Source organism: Taeniopygia guttata, chromosome 15 (genome assembly GCF_048771995.1).
Source record: "Taeniopygia guttata chromosome 15, bTaeGut7.mat, whole genome shotgun sequence".
Taxonomy (NCBI): Eukaryota; Metazoa; Chordata; class Aves; order Passeriformes; family Estrildidae; genus Taeniopygia; species Taeniopygia guttata.
This window is the reverse complement of record NC_133040.1, coordinates 10,228,205-10,251,393: the sequence shown is the minus strand read 5'-3', so window position 1 is coordinate 10,251,393 and position 23,189 is coordinate 10,228,205. Positions and strand designations below refer to the sequence as shown.

The window sequence follows — 23,189 nt, the reverse complement described above, 5'->3', positions numbered from 1 at the left end:
TCCCCCACGGCTGTGCTGACTCCTCCAGAAGTTCTGAGGTATCCCAATCATCTTTTTTATCCAATTTTCCACTTGTAACTGAAGAATTTAAACCCACCTGGTTCAAATCCATAATATCCCAAACCCCGCCCTGCACCAAAGCCTTGGAACTACCCCTTAGGAAGTTTTCTGTCTGGTTTACTGACATGCCCTACACACTGCTGCAAGAACTGTTTGCTCTCACACTGATGGCCCCAGATTCACAGAGACACAAATAAAAGCATCATTTTAAATCACTATTTAAAAAAAAAAAAGTTAGTTAGACTTGTCAGAAATAAAGATAAACCAAATCTATCATGGAGTCATATAAACATGTCAATAAAAATAGTTTTCTATGATAAAACTATAAAAAATTCTCTGCAGCTCCCACCTTCCTGTTTCTTAGTGGGAGACTTCTCAGGGTCCTTCTCCTCAGGTTTGCTCTTCTCAGGAGATTTGGGCTTTACAGTGGGTTTCTTCTCACTTAAGGCTGTTCGACTGAGGGACAAAGCGGGTGTTAGGATCAAAGGTTTTCTTTCATCTCTTCACAGAACTCCAAAATTGTTTGGAAGGATCCTAAAGCCCATCCAGTCCCACTCCTGCCACGGATTACTGCAAACCCTGTCCAACCTGAGCTGTGTTTTGGAATAAGTGCACTGGGATAGAACACTGATTAACGCAATTCCAATCTTCGATAAATAGATCCAAACAACTCCACCCCAATCTCTGGAAAAAGAAAAGCTTTGCCAAATAATTTCCAGAAATCTGAGATGCTCTGACATTAACACCACGGCCACGTTTCCCTGTTCCAATACACAGAAGCACAGAGGAATGGGGGATAAAAATCTGGATTTCTACAGTGAAATCCAATATCCCACAAGTGCCACAAGGCTGAGGACACCCACCTGACACTGTTGAGCATGGACTTCTCCTTGGTGGGGGGTTTGGTGACTGGGCGCTTGGTGCTCACCACCTTCACCGGGTGCTGCTCCTTGCCTGCCTTGTTGTACTTGCTCTTGTCAAATTTGGGCTTGGGAACTCCGTATTTCCTTAAAATCTTCCAAGAAAAAAAGGGAATCATCACCCAGTGCTTTCAAGTGGCACCAAAAGAGGCTGAGAACAGCTGGCAAAGCACTACCTGGGTCAGCTGGTCCTCCAGCACCTTCTTGGGAGGGCGGACATTGGTGAAGAAGACGTGGAGGAGGTTCCCAGGGGTTTGGGAATTGATCTGCTCCTTGCTGAGGTAAATGTCAGCCACCTTGATGGGCTTAGCTGGGGTCAGGCTCAGCATTTGTTCTGAATGGACACAGCTTTTAAAGATCTCTGTGAGAACTTCCCGAGCACCTGGGACCAGTTTTTCTCCTAATTAAAAGAAAACAATTTGGTACAGCATACCATGAGAACTGGTTAGAATTTGAAATATGAAAATAGATTTTGCATTCAGATAAAATATTCTTTCACACAGCACCTGCTTTGAGATAGAAGAATCACTTTTGCAGGAGAAAAAAAAAAATAAATCACTTTTTCAGTGAAAAACCTGGTCATTCTGTACCCCATTAAATACAGAATTGGCCACATCCTGTAATTATTACTTGAGGGAGTAGTGGGGATGAAAAAAGCAGCTTATTTATCATGCCAGGATAAAAATTACGTTGTACAGCCAGACACCAACACCCATCAACTGAACTAGCAGCCAAAAGTCATTTGAGTGGCTATTTTCTCAAAAGAAGTCCATAAAGAATTAAATCAGTAGTTTTTTGTGTTAATGAGGAGTGTTTATTTGTTTATGATTTATTTGATTAGCTGGGTGGACAAATGAGCAATGTTCAGCTTGCAAATACCTCCTGGAGGGATAAAACTTACTTTGGAATTTCTCCCTTGCTCATTGTCACCCCTGATTTATACTGAACCAAGGATAATTTGGGTCCTGTTCATCCCCCAAAATGCTGAACACAGGAGGGATTTGCCAATATCAAACCACCTACCTTTTATTGACTTATCATTGAAATAATCTTCTAGCGCTGGGCTTCCCTGGGTGTCAAACAAACTCTGATTTACAGTGGAAACAGTTAAAATCTCTTCAGTTGACATCTCCATGAGCTCATCCTCCCCATCCAGGCTGGACAAGCCAATGAGGTCACTGCTGTTGAAGAGGCTGGCTCGGATTTTCTCTATTTTAGCTCTTGACCTTATCTGTACAAATAATGAAATTAGTTCTTAGCAATTCTGAGAAAACAAATTCACTTCCATTCATAGGAATTTGGGGTTTAAACTTTTTTTCCCCTCCCCATTCTGATAATCATTCTTGCTTCTCTTCTCTGCTGCATCAGTAACTTGATGGCAAAATTCAGGTTCAGCCTAGAAAAGATCCTTTCTGAGAACACTGAGATCCTCATGCTGGGAGTTAACCAGGCACAGCTCTGACCCAGCTATCCCATTTCTCAGGCTGGAGACAGCCCTTGGGAACAGCAGGGAAGGAGCTGAAGGTGGCAGCCAGGTAAGCTGGCATTATCTGTAACTCTGCTGTCCCTGCCTCAATTCTCCACTCTGAAAAATCTTAAGTAGCACAGGCCTTGAAGCCTCAGCTACACAGATTGGGAAGGGGAACAGCAACTTCCTCTGATTCCCAGAATAACCACTACCAGAGCTCCAGACTTGGAATAGTTTCCATGTGAACACTCTGGCAGCTTTCTCTCCACACTTAATGCTTTATTTCAATGATGTCTTCATGTCAATTAACAGCTCAAGAACAGCAACTTGCAGAGTTTTTATCTGAGTAAGCTGATTTTCTTCTAAAAAAGGAACTGATACAATCCCAGACTATACAAAAACATCTCTCTCCATTCCCAGTCTATCAGGAATGGCTGTGCTTTTGGAAGGCCCTGATAAATCTGCAGCAGGCAATCTGTGGAAGCAGCAGAGAGGAAAGTTCTTGAGCAGAGCTGAACACCTGGAGTGACCCAGCACCGATGGCAACCACCCATAACGCTTTTAAAAATTAATCTGGAACCAGACAGCAACAAAATCTATCATCTCTCCTAAAGTAGCTTCATAGAGAAATCCAAAGGTGGTTCAAAATAGGTGGAAATGTACTGATTAAACATTAAATAATTGTCTTGTGGGTCAAACCGAAAGGGCCCCAACCTCTAAATTCATCTCGGTGGTGGCCAGAACAAATCTTAGAGAAAGGCACATGAAAGAGGAAATTAATTGATATTTCCCCTGACATGTTCTCCCAGCCTCTGCAAAGCAGTTTAAATATTTCCTCAGCTGGAAGTTGCACTGGCTGCTGTGCTCCACAGCTACCAATCCTCCAGGAATTTACTCCCTTAAGAATTCATTTATAGTCTTGGCTTCAGCAGCACTCTGTGAAAATGATCTCTACAAGCTGGAACACACAAGAGCTCTTCCCTACTTTCTTCTGTTCTCCACTTGCTGCTGGATCACTCCACTACTGGGTCCCCTCTGTCCTTTGAGAGACAGGAATTGCTCCCAAGTCTATGAAGGTGGACAAGGGAATTCTGTGCCCCTCAGGCATCCTGTCCAAGCTGAGAACTCCCAGTTTCCTATGCTCTTAGACATACCATGGAAAAAAACAGCTCCTAGAGCGAGATCCCATTCTCCCCAAAGCCCTGGCTGCAGAGATCCCATCCCTCTCCGTTACCTCCACCACAGCGAAGCCCTTGATGGGCCGTGCCAGCAGCGGCTGATTGTCCAGAGATGTCACCGTGTACATGGAGCCCACGTCCGACACCGACGCCGTCTCCACGTTGTCCAGGGGCTCCCCGAGGCTGCCCAGGCTGCCCAGGCTCCCGGTGCTGCAGTGGGAAAGATCCAAACTCTCCTGGCTGGACACCACGTGCGGCTGCTCCAGCAATCCGGGCGGGATGGGCAGCTCCAGCCCTGCCTGGAACTGGTCCACGGAGATGTCGCTGACGGTGCGGGATATTCCCTGGGAGCTGCAGAGGGAAGCCTGGCTGGTGGATGCCGAGGCGCTGACGCTCATGGCCGGGGTGACGCTGCTGGAGCTGCTGATGTCCAAACTGTCGGCGCTGCTGGAAACCGTCGGCTTTTCCAGCTCCGTCCTGCACTCGCCTCCTTCTGCTTTGTCCTTGGTTTTTTTGGGATCCTCTTCCTGCAAAGGGATGTAGATCTCATCCTTGAAGACGCCGCCGTGGGCGTTGCAGGCCTTCCGGATGGCGTTCCTGACCGTGCCCTCCTCCAGGTGCGTGGGGATGCCGGAGATGACGAGCAGGCGGCTGTGGGCCGTGGGTCCCACCAGGGCCTGGCAGGCGTCTGCCACAGCATCGTTGGTCACACCCAGCCCCTGGGGGTCCTTCTTTGTCAGGTGCCTGAGGATTATCAGCAGGGTCAGAGCTCTGTGGAACCACAGCATGTCCTCAGGCTTGCTGCCCCCGATGCTGAGGAGCGCCGCGTCCGTATCGGCCGCCCTGGATGAAGCCCTTTTCCCCGAAGCTGAGGTTTTTTCCCGCTTCATTTTGACTTTTTTCCTCTTGGACAGCAAGCTGGGGCTCTGTGGTGTCTGCCCTGGGGAAGATGAGGACGAGGAGGAGGAGTCACTAAGATTTGGGGCACTGGTGGATGAGATCACATTGGCCGTCACGCTCATGTTGATAGGCAAGGTGACTTCTGCCACAGCCAGGCACACTTCCATCAGGGCATGGAAGTACGTGGAGAATCTCCCCTGGTCGGCAGCTCCAACCCCAGAGCCACCACAGGCATTCCCAGACACCCAGTTCTGGGTTTCCTCATCGTAGAGCTTGTGCAGCTCTGACTGCAGGGCCATGAGCATGGCCAGGCAGGGGTTGAGCTGCAGGGCGATGGATGAGGACAATCCTGCTGGATTCTTCTTCTGCTCCAGATTGTGGATTTTGCGAAGCAGCTCGGCCAAGAGGTGAAAGATCAATTCCTTCACACACGCTGCCATGTCAGTTGTCCAGAGGAAGTTGCCTGTGTGAAGAAGGCAAGACATGGCAGTCAGCAGTGTTTCACTTTTAGCAGAAAGTAAAATTTAAAAAAACACCAGAAAAGCTCATTTCAATGTCATGGCAGCAGTAAGAAAGACAGGAAGGTTATTCCAAGAACTGCAAATCAACAGAAGATCTCTGGAGGTTGAAGAAAATTTCATTATAGTGGAAAAGGTCAGAAAATTTCAACTGTAGTTTTTGTTTCCTAAACTCTCCACCTGAGCCAGCACATTATCAGTGCTCATTACTCATTACTCCATTCTCACCTAAAAATTCCACTACTTGCAAGAGAACTGAGGCAGGAATTGTATCCAGTTCATCTTCAGATTTTCCATCCCCGTCTTCCAATTTCCAGGTTAAGAGCTGTTCTGTGAATGCCATTGCCAAGGGGAATTCCAAGGGGAGGGAATGCAAGACCAGTACAGCTCCAGGAGGAGGAGACACTCCTAAGCAAAAAGTCCAAGAAAATCCTTATCATGATTCTGAGCATTGATAAAATAAAAACAGCAACATTTGGGATTTTTCCAAGGCTAAACTTCTCTTAAGTGAGAATTTTCTCTGCAGCACTTTGTAATAAACAAATAGGAACATTTCTCTATATTGATAAGTTAATGTAATCTATAATTATAAATGAACAGAGAACATTTTATTTTGTTTCTTTATGTGAATAATCTTAAGCTTGAACATATCTAAATATACAAACAGAACTTCCCCCAAAATAATTTATTTCTGTCTGATGGGTACTGAAAAAAACATCAGCAGAAGAACTTTAGGATCTCCAAGGGGAATTTTTAAGAACTCACTGCACTCAGTCACCTTCACTGATCTAAATCCCACTGTCCCTCTCTCTGGGCAAGAGTAAGAAGAACATTAATGATTCTTCTTGCTGGAGTGACCTAAGTATTGCTACACTGCATGACTCTATGGATAAGAGGGTCCTACAAAAACCTAAAAAAGCAATAAAAAATATTCTCCATCTGAAACAGCTCCTCAAACACCAACACTGCAGAAATTAGTATTCTGAATAAAATATTTCAAATACAAACACTGCTGGGCGAACTCCTGGAATATAAAAATGAGAATCAGATGGCTGCCAATATCTATAAAACCAGGCTTTTTTGTTTAAGAATGAATTCCTTGTACAAAAATCCTGTCCTATCTGCTGCTAGGACTGGTGACCACACAGGAAGGTACTGCAGAAGCCATAATGAAACTGCTCTCAGCCCTGAGAGCACAGTGGAGGCTTCTCCCTCGTGCTGTGGCTGTGCTCACCCAGTTTGATGTGCACCCTGTCCGTGGGGGTGATCACAGCTGGGTACTGGTTGGTGGTGGGCGGCGGCGTGAGCCCGGTGTTGGTGGGGGAGGCGTCGCGGGGGTAGCACACGGCCTCGATCAGGTTCAGCTGCCCGTTCCTCTTCACCTTGTGCCCCAGCCCATAGACCAGCACCCGAGCCCAGGGGGCCTTGTACAGGGACGAGCTGGGGAAACAGCAGCACAGCTTGGTTAGCCTCAAACCAGCTGGAAAATATCCCAGCCACCACTCAGAGTAAGTCTCGGAGAAGAGAAAACTGAAAACAAATAAATAACTCCATCCCCAGGGTGGCCAGGCTCAGACCCAGCTTTGCCCCTCTCTCCATGACTCACTCTTTTCGGAACCCAGACTGACTTTCCTTGCAGGACACAATCACAAAGGCAGCCCCAGGAAAATTTACATCCATGTTGACCTTGGATTCAGAAATTGGGAATTCTTCGGCAGGAAATTGTTCTGGTGCTGCCTGCAACAGGACAATTCATCATGAGAGATCTCAAACAGCAGCAAACCTCCTCCCTCTTTTTTATTTATAGAGTGCTCTATAGCCAATGTATTTAATTAATTGCAAATTACAACACAGTGGGAGGCCACTTCATTTTAATTCAATCCAGAGCATTGCTATTGCTTCTGTTTTCAGTGTGCCCACTACAATCAGGATAACAGAACCCATCCAGAGAAACAATAAACAATTCCCTGTGAGGGACAGCATCATGGAAATTTCAACCACACAGAGAACAAGGGCTCCTGAGAAGGGAACCAAACACTCTCATGAAACATGAGTGAGTATTTTACCTGCAGAAAGGAGCAGATCTGTTTGGTGAGGTCCAACAGACTCTCCTCTCCCTGATGCAGTGTCCGAGTGATGGCCACAGTGAGCCACTCCCTGATGGCCTGGGAATTGCCCTGGTAGAAGAGGTCTGTGGCAGCACAGGTCTGGGAATGGATGCAGTGCTGCAGGGACTGGGCCAGGAGAATGGAGCTTGAGCTGATGGTTCCATCTGGAATAACAAGGGAAACAGCACAGATTTGGAGATCACTCCAAACGTTTACGTAGCCTGGGAAACAAAAACTGTAAAACACCTGGAAGATTCCCAACCTCTGTGTTCAAGTGGAAAACTCCTTGCCTAAAAGTCAGCAGGATAAAGGACCCACCCAGGCCCAGCCTCGTGGCTGGGATGGCCTCTCCATGCCAGCTGTGCCCCTCACCAGCCTCAGCCCAGCCTCTGGTGAGGGCAAACACGGAGCTGTGGGGTTACCCTGGCTCGTTCTTAAATACCATCATTATTAACCAGCTAATAAAGAAATACCAAACCCTTTTTTTTTTTTTTACCCCCAGAAAAATACTGTACCAAAGAACAGCTGTGACAAAACCAAGTGTTTACCAGGAAGAGGTGGTGCAAGAAGCTGGTTGGAGAGCAGCTGCAGGTGCTCCAGAGTGATATCCCGGATGGCAGGAATGTGGAACAGCCGAGTGAACATGTGGGGAGATTTGGGAGCAAAAATATTGAGCAGAGCCATGCGACAGTAGAGCTTGGCCAGGGCAGCTTCACTCCTCAACAGCTCCCTAGGGAACACAAACATTAATTCTATTAATTCCTTAATATTAAATCCAATCATGACAATAAGATTTCAGAAGTTTATACTGCTTAGAACAAAGCTGTAGCAGGTAACTGTACCACAAGAAATGCTCTTCAGGTAATAAAGTGCCTTGTAACTACATCTCTGTTTTTACCTGTGAATTTGGATGTTGGTGTTATCCAGGGTGACCAATCCGTTGGTTGCAGTCCTCCTGTACCCTGCAGGTGGCCTTTCCAACATGTCAATGGGATACCAGTACCTCACCAGGACCCCCTCACTCCGCAGATAGGTCTCCACTTGGACCAGTTCATTCACCTGCAACACCAAACCCAGCAGTGTCAGTAACACAATAATAACTATAACCACGTTTTTCCTTCCAAGAGAGCCCTAGTCCTGCATCATAAGCAGTTTTTGCTCCCAGCTGTGTCATGCTGATCATTAGAAGTCCTCCCAGGGTATCTTTACTCACCGAGTCCACATCCAGGACAACCCCATGAAGACCAAATGTCTTCAGCATGCCCCGAATGGCAAATTTGGGTAGAGCTGTTCCTACAGCACTGCTGGTGACGTTGTTGCTGTCAGGAGAGCGAGTCACCACGGTGAGACCTGGCAGAAAGGGACACCACTTTGAAGGTGTTTTCCTCAGGTGACAATTAGATGCCAAAACCCCCATGCTTTTCTTTTACCCCTCAGGATCCAATGTGCAGCCCTTACCTTTCCGTACTTTATCAATTGTGAATTTGTTTGCTTCATCTTTGATATCCTCGATGGTGGGAAGGTAGAGATCCCTCGGGATGCCTCCGTTTTCCTCGTACAGGAATTCCACAGTTTGCCTTGCTATATCAACCATTCCTGAAAGACAGGAGGGAGTGCAAGTTATTTCCATCAGCCACTTGAAATAAGTTCTTATCCTCACTAAGATCCCAAGCAGGTGAGTTTTCCAATTACTTAAATACGCTCTCAGTCAAGCTAAAATTTGGAAATTTGAGTTTTCCTGAGAAAGCTTTTCATGAGCTTCTCACCAGGGCTCAGATGTGACTTTCCCATAAACACATTGTCCTGCCAGACCTGAATTCTACAAAACTCCCAAATCTCCCCTCATTATTACTTAAACCCAAAAAGTTTTGCCTTGATCGTTACAGACAGAAAATGCAAATATATAGTTTCTTCCCACACTATTATTCCAGAATATTTCCGTATCCACATCACAAAGAATTCTGTCACTATTTCTGAAATAATTTTCTCTATTAAATAGTCAAACACAGTAAAAGTGTTGAAGAAAAAGCATGAGCACAAACCAAATTCTAAGCACTGGAGGGAAAGAGCAAGTAAATTTTTTTTTTAAGTTTTTCAGCCCTGAATACAGTAAATTATGAAAGAAACACAGGTGTTCTCTCAGACTTCCTGCACATCACAGAAAACAACATGCATGGAAATAAATGCATACCTAACTGTAAAGCTCCTTTAATCTGATCCAGCCCAGACTTCCTTTCAGCCTCATTACGGAATCTTCTTCTAATTGTAGGGAAAACTTTGGTTTCCCAGGCTTTGACCAAGAGGGCATAGTGATCCTCCTACAAAGACAGAAGTGTTTTAGAACACCAAGAAGTGATAAGTTATCAGCAGTTATATTTTTATTAGGGAAGCAGGAGGAACTCTTGCATGGCTGAATTTCAAAATCTAAATGACAAAATCAGATTTTAGGCTATAAGTTAGAGGAGGCAGAGGAGTTTGCCACATTCCTCACCCTGGGAATATCATCGTCATCATCATCATCACTTTCATCATCTGCAATAGGAGGGGGGTGTGGATCAGGGCCTGAGGTGATGAAGTTCTCATAGCTCAGCTCCATTTTATAGTGGCAGGATGTGTCACTGTCATACTCTGCAAGACACAGAAATAATGAGATGATAATGCATGCAAAGACATCCCATGAAATTGGAGATATACAGCATTCCATGCTCTCCAATCAGGGGGTGGGAATGCAATTCCTTTTGACACAGCATAACCAATTGGTTGATCCAATCCACCGTGACATCCTATTGTATACCAAGCCCTAATGAGATAATTTCTCACTGAAACTGCATTAATTACAAATAATTTGCGTATTCGCAGAGAGGAAGACCAAAGAAGATGGTTTTAATCGCCTTGTCTAAAATCAGATAAACACGGCCATGACTTGTGGTACTGCCCCACCTAAACAAGCACTACCTAAGGCCTAAGGACTGCAGCCAGGCTGGGCTTAAACCCTATTTCCTTGCTTGGCATTTCTGCCGGGAGGGCTTGGAAAGGAGTGAATGCCACTTTACGTTGCTGAGCCGTGGCGACGGCGGCGATCCTGCAGGGGGGCCCGTGGGTGCCAGGGTCGGAGGCGATGCTGGTGCCAGCGTCGTTGTCGCTGTCAGAGGCCATGGCAAAGGGCAAGGCCTCGAAGTTGGCACTGATCTCCTCGGCCAGGTCCAGGCACAGGTCGGCGGCGTTGCGGTGAGCCTGGCCCTCGGCGTAGGCGAACGGCCGCGAGCCGAAGTTCGCCCGCACCTTGGTGTTCTGCAAAAGGATGCAGGGAAGCTCTCAGATCCTGCTCTGAGCCCTCACTCTGCCCCAGGCAGGAGCTGATCACACCTCCCTGCCACCAGCATCCCCAGCTGGCACTCTGGGAAAGCTTCAAGCTGCTAAAGGCACTTTGAACTTGCCTGTTTGCCAGCTTCAAGCTGGGTGCTTTGAAGCAAGGCCACTGCTGGCCAGGAATGCTAAAAGAGGAGCTCCTGGCATGGCACAAGGCATCCTGCCAGGCTTGTGCTAATGGGCAGGGAAAACCAAAATAATGACACAACCCATGCACCTGGGAGGGCTAATGAATACCTCAACCTACCCAAGAAAAGTAAAAGCTATCAATTTGCTTTTCTACAGAGCAGGTTCAATATTTTATATAATATTTTTTAATATTTCTGAAAGTATATTAAGTGACGTATTTCTGTTACAAACTTGCCTTTTTCTGAATGTGGACAACTGGCCACATTCCACCAGACACATCCTCTAGGTAGGGCACAAGTCTCTGCCCACAATATGTAAAATAAACTCTGCCCTTTGCTGGCTGTCCTGGTGGAGGGGGAGTTCCTTCTGTTCTTTCCCATCCAATTCCTGCTACATCACCTGGAGAAAAACACAGTCATAAAAAGTATTTAATCAGTTTTTTCATCCCACATTTCCCTGACATTTAGAGGATTTTCTGATGGAGCATATAAGGATTTTAGCCATGTTTTCACATACCAGGGGAAAGAGTCACATCCAGTCTGACACTCTTCCACTGCAGCAGGCTGGAGCCATTGTAGTGCACTGCTCGCCCATTGCTGAGGGACAACAAGGACACAGTGAGACAGAGCACTGAGCCAGAGCAGGACCACCATCCACCAAAGCTGTGATACTCAAAAGGCAGCTCAACCCTCCAGATTTTGCAAAGCCATTCCAGTCCATCATTTTAGCATTCAATTTGAAAGTATGTACTGCCCACTACAGCCCCCACTCCAATCTGCTGACAAATGCACTGAACATGGTTTTTGATGTGCATCTCCAACCTACTTGTGAAAGAGGCAGGTGCCCACTGGGTTTGTCCAAGCCCCATCCCGTTTTTCAGCCTCTGTGGCAAATCCAAAGGAAACTATTGGCCCAGTGTCATCATCTGTGTCTCCATAGGAAACCACTTCAATTTCCCAGTAGAATGATGGTGCCTAGAAAAAAAAAATAACACGTTTTAAAAAGTTATTTACAAAACAGTTTAAAGAAGCAATTTTCTTGCTTTTCCTTTTCATGCCCTGTTGGATATTCAATGACAAAGTGCTGGAAAGCTGTGAGGTCTCACCTGTACTGGCACTGGGGAGGTGGCATAGATAAAGGTGCCCCGAGGAAGGCCCCCACCTGCACTGGGATCAGCCAGGAAGGTCACAGCAGTGAGGTGTGAGGAGAACATGCAGGCTCTTACTGGGGGGAACACCCTGGATGGGCTCCACGTGATTTCTTTGGGCTGCAGACACAACAGAGCAGTTTATTCTATAACCACAATTCAAGTCACCCACTAAAATACAACCACACAGTTTGTGAGGGGCACATTTAATACAACTCCAACAGATCATATCCCAATACAGAAATTCACATTAAATGAGATTTTTCAAGAAGAATGTCCTCAGTTTGGGCAGCAGCAGGGGGTTCTCCCAGGGCAGGGGGCTCAGCACTGTCCCTGTGCTCACCTGTCTCCTGTCTGCTTGCAGGGGAGGAGGAGGGGGCCGAGCACAGTCCCGGTACAACATCCGCAACCTCTCACACTGCATCTCCACAACCACCAGCCTCTCCCCTGCAACAACAACCCACACCAGGCATCAGCCTCCAGCTGCTTCCTCGAGTCCAACAGTGTAATCTTAATATAGAAATAAATATTATGTTTGCACTTTGATGAGGTTTGATGAGTCTCGCTCACCTAAACAACAGAATTAAGGGTAAATGTAACACATGCAAATATTTTCTCATGTTTAATTTATATCTGGTTTGCAAATACACTGTTATGTTAATTAAGATGTAAAGTTCATTTTAGTGAGCAAGTTTATGGCCCAGCAAATGCAGGAAAGCAAAAAAAATTTATGTCTACTGTCAAAAAAATCAGTCCTTGCCCTTTGACACCTAAATCCCTGAAGTGAAGGCTCCTACCCTTCACTTCAGGCATTTTTCTCTGGCATGTTCCTAGAAACTTGTCCCTGAACTAAGATTTCTGCTGGGTCCAGTGCTTATCATTAAAGGAGCACTCAAGGATCAGGAATATAACAAAGCATTGCAAAAACCAGCAAAAAGGTCATCAAAAGAAAACAAATTATAACGTCAAGGAACACAGAGTAAGATATGCTGGAAGCAAGGGAACTGGAGAGTGCAGAAGGAAACCAGGACTTCTTTCATATACAGAATAATCCTGTTCTGGCCTAAATTAATGCCTAATGTTTAATGATTCAGGCTGATTATTTGCTGCTCTTCCATAAGCAGTTCTGCAGCTGTGACAAGACACTCTGTCCTGTGCCAGTTCCTAAACTCTGAGTAGCTGGAGGAGAAAACACTGAAATTATTTTAAAATCTGGTCTGTTTCTGACCTGAATATGCCAAGAAGGTGTTGGCTACATACCAGGGCTGCACTCCTGGGCCACCAAATTCAGAACTTCTACAGCAGCTGGGCACTGTTGAATGAATTCTTCACAGAATGAGCTGTCTTCTAACAGCTGAGCCATCACCAGGCATGCTCTGAACAGAAAAACAATACATTTAAAGGGTTAAAAAGTGTGTGCTGAATTCAAAGCTGGTATTACAGCAGTGAATTCAAGGGTGGTTTAAGGGTGATCTTAACCCTGGTTTTAGCTGGACTCCCTCCCCCCAAAGGCAGCTTTTCCCTGATTCTTAAATAGATTTATTGAAGCATTTGCTCAGTGTGTTGCAGGGGCACTCATGAACAACACCCAGACACTAAAAGTGAGCAAAGAGGAATTTGTGCAGTCCCTTGCTGCACACCCCCAGAGGAAGGGCACAAGAACTCATGCAATTCCCTGGGATGTTTGTGCACAAAGCCAGGACTCACCTGGTTCTTATTTCAGCAAGGAGCCGGACCACTGCCATTACTGGGGTTGAGCCATCTCCTGTTGCAGGAAGTGAGGTGTGAATAGAGAGACTTCCCTCCTGAGGGAGCAACATGGACTGGACTGCCTGTACTACCTTCTCAGTAATGGACAGTTTATGAAGAGGCAATGCCTGATGGTGGGGGGGCACGGTAAAAAGTTAAATTCAAGTAGTTAGTCTCTAAGAAATGAGGGTGTTTTATTACCTGGAGTTAATTCTTATATTTTACTATCACAAAATCAGCACCAAACACCAAAAAAAGAAAAATAAACAAACCCCAAACCAAGCCAGAAATTAAACATAAAAACCTCCCACCCAGTATGCAACAGGATATCTTTAAGCACAAAAGATGAATATTATGTTACTTGAATGAGAACTCAAACATATTGTTAATATATGCTTTAAAAATAAGGCAAACATTACAAATCATTTATAAGCAAAGATGAAACACTTTTTTTTACGTGCTGTAGATTAGCAGTCAGTATGCTGTGACAGAAATAAAGCAAGAATCGAGATTATACGGAATATTGGATGTTTAAAACTCCCATACCTCAGATCTTGGAACACAGAGCCTAGATAATGGAATAGTTAAAGTGTCTGATGCCTGGGAGGTCTTTCTAGTGTCTATAGTGGTGGGTGGGAATTTGACCGTGGCTATACCTTCTTGCTCATTAATAGATGCCACAACTCCAATGCTTCCTGCTATTCCTTTGCCTAAAACCTACAACCAAAGAAGATCTGCATGAGATTGAAGGTGTTACAACCAGGAATCAGTGTCTGACATCACACACCAACTGCACACACAAGCACAGGGCGGTGCTTTAGGAAACAAGCTCCACAAGCTGCTGTTCCACAAGCACATCCTGCTGCCAAGGATCCCAGTGCAGGGAAAACCTCAGGAGAGCAGCAATTCACAATTCTCATCCAAGATATCAAATATGAACAGTGATGAATTACCTGAACTTCAGAACCTATTTTAATTGTCTCCTTAAAGCCACCCAGAGCACACAGGGCAGCCACTGCCTGCCGAGCAATCCTTTGAAGTTTAGCCAGTTTCCTTCCACTGCTACTCCCATTCTCCAAAATGCTCTCTGCATATTTCCCAAGCTGTGGGATGTACATCAGAGCCCGAGACAGAACCTGAATACAGAAGCAAAAATACCAGGGAACAACTTCAAAGAATAATTCCAACAAAAACCAATGCCCCAAGCCTCCAGCCCACACAGTCTCAGAAGAATAATTTTTGTTCTTGAAGAGAATTATGTAACTCAGAATATTCCAAGTTCTCTGAAGTGTGAGCACCATCAAAGCCATGACCATTCCCTGGTAACTTTTAGGATAAAATACAATCTTGGCAAAAGTTTTTGCTGAGGATTTCACCTAAGGAATAGATTAGGTGCTGCAGGATTCAGAGGAACATAAAACCAACGTGTTTTGTTCTAGCCAACACTTTGTACCCTCAGAAGCCACAGCCAAGGCAGAATAACCTGCCACAGGCAAGGGAACTCCCCAACAAACAGCATTGTTAATGCCTGAAAAGAATCAGACAGCACATTATCTAATGATGGGTAAATTTTGAGCATTTGTCCCATCCTGAGACAGTTGAGAAAGGGTCGGGTCTGTCCAGCTCCACACCCTGGTGTGTAAATCAGAAAGGAGCAGCTCAGGCCTTGCTAATCATCAGATTCTTGAACTACTCAACCCCCAGTGAGGAATGTGCCACTCATGGTAGTGTTTGCTCACTTTTTCAGCAGTTGTTGTCCAGATCTGGGCTGCATTGGACTCTGGGGCCATGAGCAGGCTGTGCAGCAGGGCAATCACCTCTGCTGCCATGCTGTTTGCAACGTGCCCGCTGATGAACGGCCTCACCGGATCCGTCCTGGGCAGGAGACAAAGGCAATTTGACCATTCAGTTCAAAACCACGGAATGAAAAGAAGCTTCAGTTGTCAACAAGATATATAGAAAAAAAGAAATAGGAAGTTTATGAACAGCCAGATTATCTTTGGGAGCACTACAAGTATTGGTAGGGAGAAAAGCAGAATGCAGACTAAGGGATTTACCTGGCAAGCTCTGAATTCCTCTCCCTGCAAATAGAAGTTTGTGCAGTCTTCTTTTTGTCCCCAGTGGACAAGCCACTGGTGCTCTCTGGATTGACAGTCTCTATGGGTGGCCCCACACTCACTATCAGCCCAGATTGTGCCCACTTTGTTGCCTTTCTAAGAGCTGCAGCAGCTTCTTCTGTAATGACTTCACAGCAGCCACTCTGCAAAGGAAATTGCCGTGGAAAGCAAATGTCAGATCTGTTTGGTCACTCTGTTCATGTAGAAGTGCTGAGAACACAGCAAAACCCCCTCCTGGGTGTGTGTTAGTCATAGACAAATTTTGCTTCTTGCTTTTTATCATCTTCAGAGAGATTAGGGATAAATTCACTGCCTTTAACATCCCATTCTTAAATTACCACTTCAATTTCTCTGATCAAAAAGCCATCAATGAGTATTTCTGGTGCAAACACTCAAGAACATGTCTGGAAATAGACATTAAATTTTAATTCAAGTGTGTGGCATTATCAATGTGCATTTAACACTTGAGGAAAGAATATCAAAGGGGCTTAAACCTGACCTACAATGGCTGCAAGAAGCATCAGCTGAAATTCTTTTTCATCATTTACCCTTGTAGTTGATCTGTATTTACAGAGGTAAATGATGAATAAAACAACATTTAACAAAGGCATCTTAACATCAGTAAAACCCAAGAATTCTGCCTGGCCACCAATTTTTAGGATGTTGAGCAATTCTTTAGTTACTTCTCCTCTTACTTTTGTCATGTCCCGATCCATCTTCACCACCTTCTCCATGTTGGCTCCAGTTCCCAGTCGGAATGGGCGACCTTCTGAGCTACTGTTGGAGGGGAAACAAAACACAGGAGCTTTGTTCTGACTGCTGGAAAACACAGCTGAGCTACACAGGCCAATTCCATACATTGAAATTATTTGAAGCCACCCTTGCAGCTGAACGCTCAACAGCAAGAGAAATATTAGGCAATTAAGGACATACCCCATTTACAGAGGGAATTTAATCCTACTGAATGCAGTTACTCAAAGCAATTTAACCCTTCCCCCTCAGGAAGAAGCCTCACGAAATGGTTTTTATTGATCACAAATGCCCAGGGCTCCGAGTTCACCTTTCACTTGTACCTTTTAGTGTAATTTTTAGAGTATGGGCTCAAAAATCAACCCACAGAGTGGGGGAAAATGGAACAAATAACACAAAATGCAGGAAGTGACAGCACTGGCATTCAGTGATCCCAGCATCCAGGTGGGTGCTGAGAATACTAAAGAATGTTTAATAGCAAATTATTGTCCAGCTTATGCATTATTAAAGCAGTGCTTTTAAAGCCATTTTGCCTTGACAGTTCTATTTGTTAGTCCTACCCAGCCTGTCGCACCATAAACAAGATAAATGATATTCCATCAGAAACATTGAGTCTAAGTAGCTAATTTTTCATGAGATTGTTTTCAGACAGATGAAGATGTTCCCATGTTCCTTTGCATTATCTTATTGCTTTGCCAGTAAACACAACACATTGGGCAGACACTTTGTTTTCCCATTTACTCTTATATCTAGGATGCATTTTTCTGCAGCCACAGCACTGGGAAAAAAGAGAAGATAAAGGGAATTGGCAAAAGTGGTTCTGATTCCAATCCAGCGAGCTGAGATTACCTTAGTAAAGGCTGAAGGACTTCATGTGAGGATTGATCTTCTCTTTTATGGATAAAAATAGAGAGTTTGCCATCCACTGCCTCGCTTTCTTCTCCAGGATCTTTATCACCTTTTATGGAATTTTTAGGGCTGGCTTTTGCCAAGGTAGTATCTGGCTCAGAGGCAGTTGGAGAAAGGACTGTCTGGCATCCTTGAAGCAGAAAGGAAAAAGAAAAGAAAGAAACACAACCATGAATTTTCTTACCCTTGGAAGTAATGCTGACACATCTGGGATGTGTCTTAAACATCACTGAGACACCCACTTTGGTCTGAGGCCAGGGAAATTGGGAAATTAGGAGGCAGATGGAAAGCCACAGGAATATCCTGCTCTCAGTGAGAAATCAGATACCTCCCAACACTTCAGCTCTCTGTCAAACAGAAGCTTCTGGCACAGAGTGCCCAGAGAAGCTGTGGCTGCCCCTGGATCCCTGGAAGTGCCCAAGGGCCAGGCTGGACGGGGCTTGGAGCAACCCGGAATAGCTGAAGGTGTGAAAAGGGGTGGGACTGGATGGGCTTTAAGGTCCTTTTCATTTCAAGATTCCATGAAACAGGAGTCCCTCGGGCACAACACCAAACAGCTTCTGGTACCTGGCACAACATAATCTGCCAGCTTTGCCAGCAGCAGGGAGGCAATCTTGGAGGCCGGGTCACTGGGATCATCCTGCTCGCTGTTCAGAGAGGGCACTGAGTAACTCCAGGGAGGCAATTCCACATTTCCACAGTCCTCAACACTCATGAGAGGTAGTGCAGCACGACACAACTGCAGGATTATAAGGACCAGCTTTGGAGAAGGACGCTGATCCAAGAGAAGGGACAGAAGTTTGGACACACAGGCTGGCTGGCTCAGGATGGCTTTACCTATGTGACTCCTGAAAGGGAAAAGAATCTTGAAATTAAAGCCAAGTTCATTTATTATTTACGAGATGTATTAAAAGCAATTTCAGTGTCTGACAAAACATTCTTCCATAACCTGACAGCACTGATTAAACACTAAGATTAAGGGTCAGTTTTAGAATGGTTTAAAAAAATCCACAAAAGATCCCACATGGGCTTTGACAAGAAAATACTTCAGAGGAAAGGCCTGCTACCTTGAGAGGTCATTCAGAAGGCTGAGGACATCCTGCAGTGCATCATTCCCTGCAGCTTGGTTGCCACAGCACTCGGTGGCTCTGGCCAGGTGGTTGGTGAGGAGGCTGGAGACCTGCCTGGCCAGCCCGGAGTGAACGGCATCTGTGGAACCCCCTTTGGAAGGAATGGAAGAATGCACAGCTGTAATCAACAAAAATCAATGTACACACCACAAAAATAACCCCTGACACATCCACCATTAGCCAACAGCCACATGTCTGTGGGTTTAAGTGTGTTATGGGTGAATTCTACCACAGGAGAAATGCCAAATGATCACTCAGAATCTCCAGATTCTCCCACTACGTTTAGACAGAATCAAATGGCAAAACCTGCAATTATTTCCATGGGCAGGAAAAAAGCCAGACTTAAAAAACAAGAGGAAAATCCACTGAATTTTGTATTCACTTCTTAAGAGTCCACAGAGTCCCAAGCCATGGTGAACGACTGCCCTATTTGAAATACATTTACACCTCTTCTAAGACAGTTCTAACACAGAGAGCAGAAGATATTTCCAGTGCTCCTACCTTCTTCCTTTTCCCACTCCACACAGCGGTTGGCCAGCACCTGGAAGGCAGCCCAAGCCATGGTGGCCACCTTCTGTTTCTTGGTCTGTTTTTCATTTGAGCTGGACTCTGTCTGGCTGCTCAGGCTGCAGAGACGGTCCATGAGCTGGACCAGGCCACTACGCACCAGACACTTCTCCTCACTCCTGCAGGAGAAATTCAGAGTGGAAATAACTTCTCCATCACAATGGGAATCCAGAACATGCTGTTAGCTCAGTAATTAATTAGTTCAATTGGCAAAAAGATGGTTCTGCCTCTCCCTTGTCCTCCCCAGATGGAATTGTGAGGGTATTTAACCGGATGTTCTCAGATGCTCCTCATGATGAGTAAGGGGGATGTATTTAAACTACGTAACACTTCTTAAAGTAGAGCCTACTAAAACCAGGTGTGGATGCCCCCCTTGCCTTCCCCAAGCTCTTCCTCACCTTGTGTAGGGAATGGTGCACAAGAGGCCAATGCTGTTGGCACAGGCGATGGGGTACCGGGCACACAGGGACACCACCGACGTCATCGTCTCCCCAAAAGCCTCCTGCACCTGCTCCACCATCCCACCACACGTCAGCTCTTCAATCCTGTTGGGGGTTAGAGATTGGAAATGGAAGGCTTCAACCCACAAACTTCCAAATGTAGCTTTAAGAAAATAATAATCAGTGCATGTTAAGAATTACTCAAGAGAGACTTGGAAGGAAAACTGTAAGTCACGCATGTTTTCATATGAAACATGTGAACAACAAAGCGTGGTAGTTATAACTCAGTCATGATTAAATCTCACTACAAACAAAATACAAAACATTACTACATGTAGATGACAGTATCAGCTGAATCTACCACTAATACCTAATTAACATAAATTTAGAATTAAATCAAGAGAGAAGGATACCCTCTACACACATCTGGGTACATGTCAGCCCAGTATGAAAGGAAAGTTCATCTACTGATAAATAAAAACATTTCTTAGAAGTTTCTGCCTTTGCACCCCAGAAGAGTCAGTGTTTGTTGCAACCTTAGCCCTGCCAACTTGTGCCCTCACAGCTACTCACTTCTGGCTTTCTGTTGTGCAAAGCAATTTATTCCCAAACTACTGAATTCTGGAGAAATGCACCCACCTTGGCCCTCCCTGGAGCACCATGGTGACTGGGCCCACCAGGTGGGTCACGCCTCCGACACGCACGGCGGCTGTCAGCAGCTCCCTCATGTGCACCAGGGCCTGTTTCCTGGTGTTCCCACGTCTCCAGCGGGTCTGGGCAGCCAGCAGGAAGCTGCTGCTGGACACCTGCGAGGTTTGGGAGGGGATTTTTGTTAAGACACAAACAAGGCACCTCTTGGTTTTGAGCAAGTTGGAATTTGAAATAAAATAACAACGTACAGCTTGGTCCGGGTTTGTCCCAATGAAGGCAAAGAGTTGTCCCAGCAGGACACTGTAGGTGGGTTTGTCCCTGCTGTCCTCGATGGCCAGGGACTGCAGCAGGGTGAAGGAGCTGCTCCTGTGGCTGGTGACGTGCCGGCGCCTGTGAGGGAACCGGAATGTTACAGCTGGCAGCAGGAAGCTGATCCAACCACCACAAATGCTGCTGGCAGTGATAAATTTGATCAAGATGATCACTGGGACAGCACAGAGGTGTGAAGGGAAGGAATAAACCCTGCTGTACCTCTGGCTGGCTCGGGCAAACTCGATGTCCTCATTGCCAATCATCTCCAGGTCGGACGGGGCGGACATGCTGCGCAGGAACACGGGCTGGCGCACGGCGTGGGAGATCACCTTGGTCTCAGTGGCTGATTTACAGGCTGAAGTATTATAAAATAGTAATATAAAAGCTCATTCCTGGTGCAGGATAATATTTATAAACTGGGTCTAAAATCACTGGTGGATATCCCAGTGGAAGCTGAAATACAGGGTGGGGAAAATACAGTCTAAGCAAGAACGTGCAACTCAGATCTGAGAATTTTCCTGGTTTCAATTCCATTGAGAGTTAAAGATTTGGAATTGAAGGATTGAATTCCAAATGTAGCTTTAAAAAATAATCAGCACATGTTAAGAATTACTCAAGGGAAATTTAGAAGGACAACTGCAAGTCACTCATATTTTCATATGAAATATGTAAACAAGAGAGTATGCAAGTTATAGTTCAGGTATTATTAAATCTCACTATAAACAAAATACAAAACCAGCTCTGAAGATTTCCCTGTTTTCAGGTATTGTTTCAAATCAGATTTCTTTTGATTTGGTTAAGTATTTTTCCTCAATAGATCAGGAGACTTAAGTTTAAATTCCACCTATTATTACTCAGATTTTTATTTACCATCATCATGGCAATCAGAAAACAAAGACTTGACTTTATTTATTAAAACAGAATAATTTAATTTAGGGGAAAAATAGATTAATTTAAAGCAAAAGAGGTAAAAATAAGAAATAAAAGGTATCTTTAGAAAATGCTGTTAATGAGCGACGTACCTGGAGTCTCTGCAGGGGTCCCAGATATGCTCCTTGTGATCCCAGACTGTGCTGCAATGGTCACATGCAACAACAGCTCTGCTCTGTTCATCAAGCTCTTTACCAAGGTTTTTGTCTTTGCTAAGGGATGAGAGGTCTTCTGGATCAGTGAATTCACCTCTTGGAAAAACTTCTCCCTAGGATTAAAAAAGAGAAGGAAAAGAAGCCAAGTCAATGTTTGAATGCTTTCAGAAAGGAAGTGTTACTGAGGGAAAAGTCAGCTAAAGAGAACTTATGGCCTCAGACTGTTCTATGCCAACAAAGGAGAAAGCAGAAAAAAATTGGAGAAATAAGCAAGCGATTCTGTAGCAAATACAAGGAGCTGTAGGTAGTAACATTAATATATTTAGCACAGAAGTTTCTAATAATTTCATCAGGTTTTTTTGGAACTCCATGGAATTCCCCTGAAGCTACCCCTCCTTTGAGGCCTAAAACTTCACTAATACTGACCTTAATGCCAGGACCACGTTCTCAAGATCACTCCCATCAAAAGAAACTTCCTTCATTGAACACAGAAGCTCCAGCTCCTTCATCTTGCTCTAAACAAAGGGAAGGAGAAGGATGAGCAGATTTTGAGGAAGCAGAGTGAGGCACAAGCAACCACAGCAGCCCTAGGGCTCACCTCGTTGAAGTGATAATCATAAAAAAAGGGGACATTGTTCTCCAGCTTCCCATGCATGGCATCATCCACCTCGTTCTGCCACTTCTGCTCCAGCTCAGCTACACTCTGATAGAGACAAAAATCACACTTGGGATTTTAGAATTAAAAATCTGAGTACATTTTATATTTCTGTGGTGCTAAAATGCATCTTTACTCCTAAAACAACCCTTCTTTGTTTTAAATAATTTTCTTTTTACCTGTAGTTGTCTCTCCATGGCATTCAGCTTCTTAAAGGTCTCTCCCATTATTTTACAAAGTAAATCATATTCCTCAGCGTGTTCCTCCTGATATTGGAAATTTATCAGGGACTGGAGAGCATCAACCAAATTGAGATGTTTAATCACACATGAAACCACCATCTCCTCCATGACTTCTGGCTGGATCACTTCCCTAGGGTTCCAGGGAAAGCCAAACTCATTAATCAGGAGTAAGAGACCAACTTGGACAATTCATATTCATAAATCATCAGACGCTGCATTCACAAACAAGGTTAAAAACTCAGAGGGAAACAAGGACTCCTTACTTTATACTGGGTCTAAATTGAGGCCGAGCACGTCCAGAAATTTCCCTGAGCTTGATCATGATTCCTGGGGGCAGCCTAATCCTGGGCAGGTCAAAGTAGTGTCCAACAGGAGGCACAAGCACATCAGAGGGATATGTGAATTCCCTGTCCTCCTCTATGGTGAGAGGCAATGGAGAAGGGCTTGGAGTAAGGGCTGGAGATATGACCCCATTGGCTTCCACCTGCCACTGGCACCTGCAAAAAGGAGTAAAAACCAATTAAAAGGATTTTTTCTCCCTCTCTATTTCACCCCTCATTGAGAAAGACACTTCAATAAACACATTTCAAAGATTAAATATCAATATTTGAAGTGTGGCTTGTACCAAGCATAACTCAATCCTCCTTTTACTCTAAACCCCCCTACGTTTTGGAGAATATTCCCTCAGTTTTAGGCAACAAAAACTGCTACAGGAAAAATGATCCAAACATCACCTTAAAGCACAAGACTTGAACACAGGAAGTCACTTCCCCTCAGAAAAAAAC

The 23,189-nt window shown here is 44.9% G+C and overlaps 1 protein-coding gene across 5 annotated transcripts in view; it reads right to left on the bottom strand.

The window, feature by feature from the left end:
* HECTD4 (HECT domain E3 ubiquitin protein ligase 4) overlaps nt 1-23,189 on the bottom strand; it is a 65,073-nt gene that overhangs the window by 10,005 nt on the left and 31,879 nt on the right. For all 5 annotated transcript variants that reach the window (XM_030285478.4, XM_030285480.4, XM_030285479.4 and 2 more), the window contains 41 exons: nt 22,668-22,901; nt 22,342-22,534; nt 22,106-22,210; nt 21,934-22,022; nt 21,445-21,620; nt 20,642-20,777; nt 20,359-20,500; nt 20,099-20,265; nt 19,418-19,564; nt 18,954-19,138; nt 18,390-18,543; nt 17,890-18,170; nt 17,263-17,452; nt 16,359-16,440; nt 15,604-15,806; nt 15,286-15,421; nt 14,500-14,682; nt 14,093-14,263; nt 13,505-13,674; nt 13,058-13,173; nt 12,141-12,244; nt 11,756-11,917; nt 11,476-11,624; nt 11,167-11,246; nt 10,886-11,049; nt 10,206-10,443; nt 9,644-9,780; nt 9,344-9,470; nt 8,611-8,748; nt 8,366-8,502; nt 8,051-8,211; nt 7,701-7,882; nt 7,111-7,316; nt 6,651-6,781; nt 6,279-6,484; nt 5,273-5,452; nt 3,683-4,989; nt 2,004-2,211; nt 1,157-1,380; nt 924-1,075; nt 410-516 (listed from right to left, as the gene is read on the bottom strand). In XM_030285478.4, coding sequence (XP_030141338.4) covers nt 410-516; nt 924-1,075; nt 1,157-1,380; nt 2,004-2,211; nt 3,683-4,989; nt 5,273-5,452; nt 6,279-6,484; nt 6,651-6,781; nt 7,111-7,316; nt 7,701-7,882; nt 8,051-8,211; nt 8,366-8,502; nt 8,611-8,748; nt 9,344-9,470; nt 9,644-9,780; nt 10,206-10,443; nt 10,886-11,049; nt 11,167-11,246; nt 11,476-11,624; nt 11,756-11,917; nt 12,141-12,244; nt 13,058-13,173; nt 13,505-13,674; nt 14,093-14,263; nt 14,500-14,682; nt 15,286-15,421; nt 15,604-15,806; nt 16,359-16,440; nt 17,263-17,452; nt 17,890-18,170; nt 18,390-18,543; nt 18,954-19,138; nt 19,418-19,564; nt 20,099-20,265; nt 20,359-20,500; nt 20,642-20,777; nt 21,445-21,620; nt 21,934-22,022; nt 22,106-22,210; nt 22,342-22,534; nt 22,668-22,901 — 7,760 coding nt within the window. The remainder of the gene's footprint in view (nt 1-409; nt 517-923; nt 1,076-1,156; nt 1,381-2,003; nt 2,212-3,682; nt 4,990-5,272; nt 5,453-6,278; nt 6,485-6,650; nt 6,782-7,110; nt 7,317-7,700; nt 7,883-8,050; nt 8,212-8,365; nt 8,503-8,610; nt 8,749-9,343; nt 9,471-9,643; nt 9,781-10,205; nt 10,444-10,885; nt 11,050-11,166; nt 11,247-11,475; nt 11,625-11,755; nt 11,918-12,140; nt 12,245-13,057; nt 13,174-13,504; nt 13,675-14,092; nt 14,264-14,499; nt 14,683-15,285; nt 15,422-15,603; nt 15,807-16,358; nt 16,441-17,262; nt 17,453-17,889; nt 18,171-18,389; nt 18,544-18,953; nt 19,139-19,417; nt 19,565-20,098; nt 20,266-20,358; nt 20,501-20,641; nt 20,778-21,444; nt 21,621-21,933; nt 22,023-22,105; nt 22,211-22,341; nt 22,535-22,667; nt 22,902-23,189) is intronic.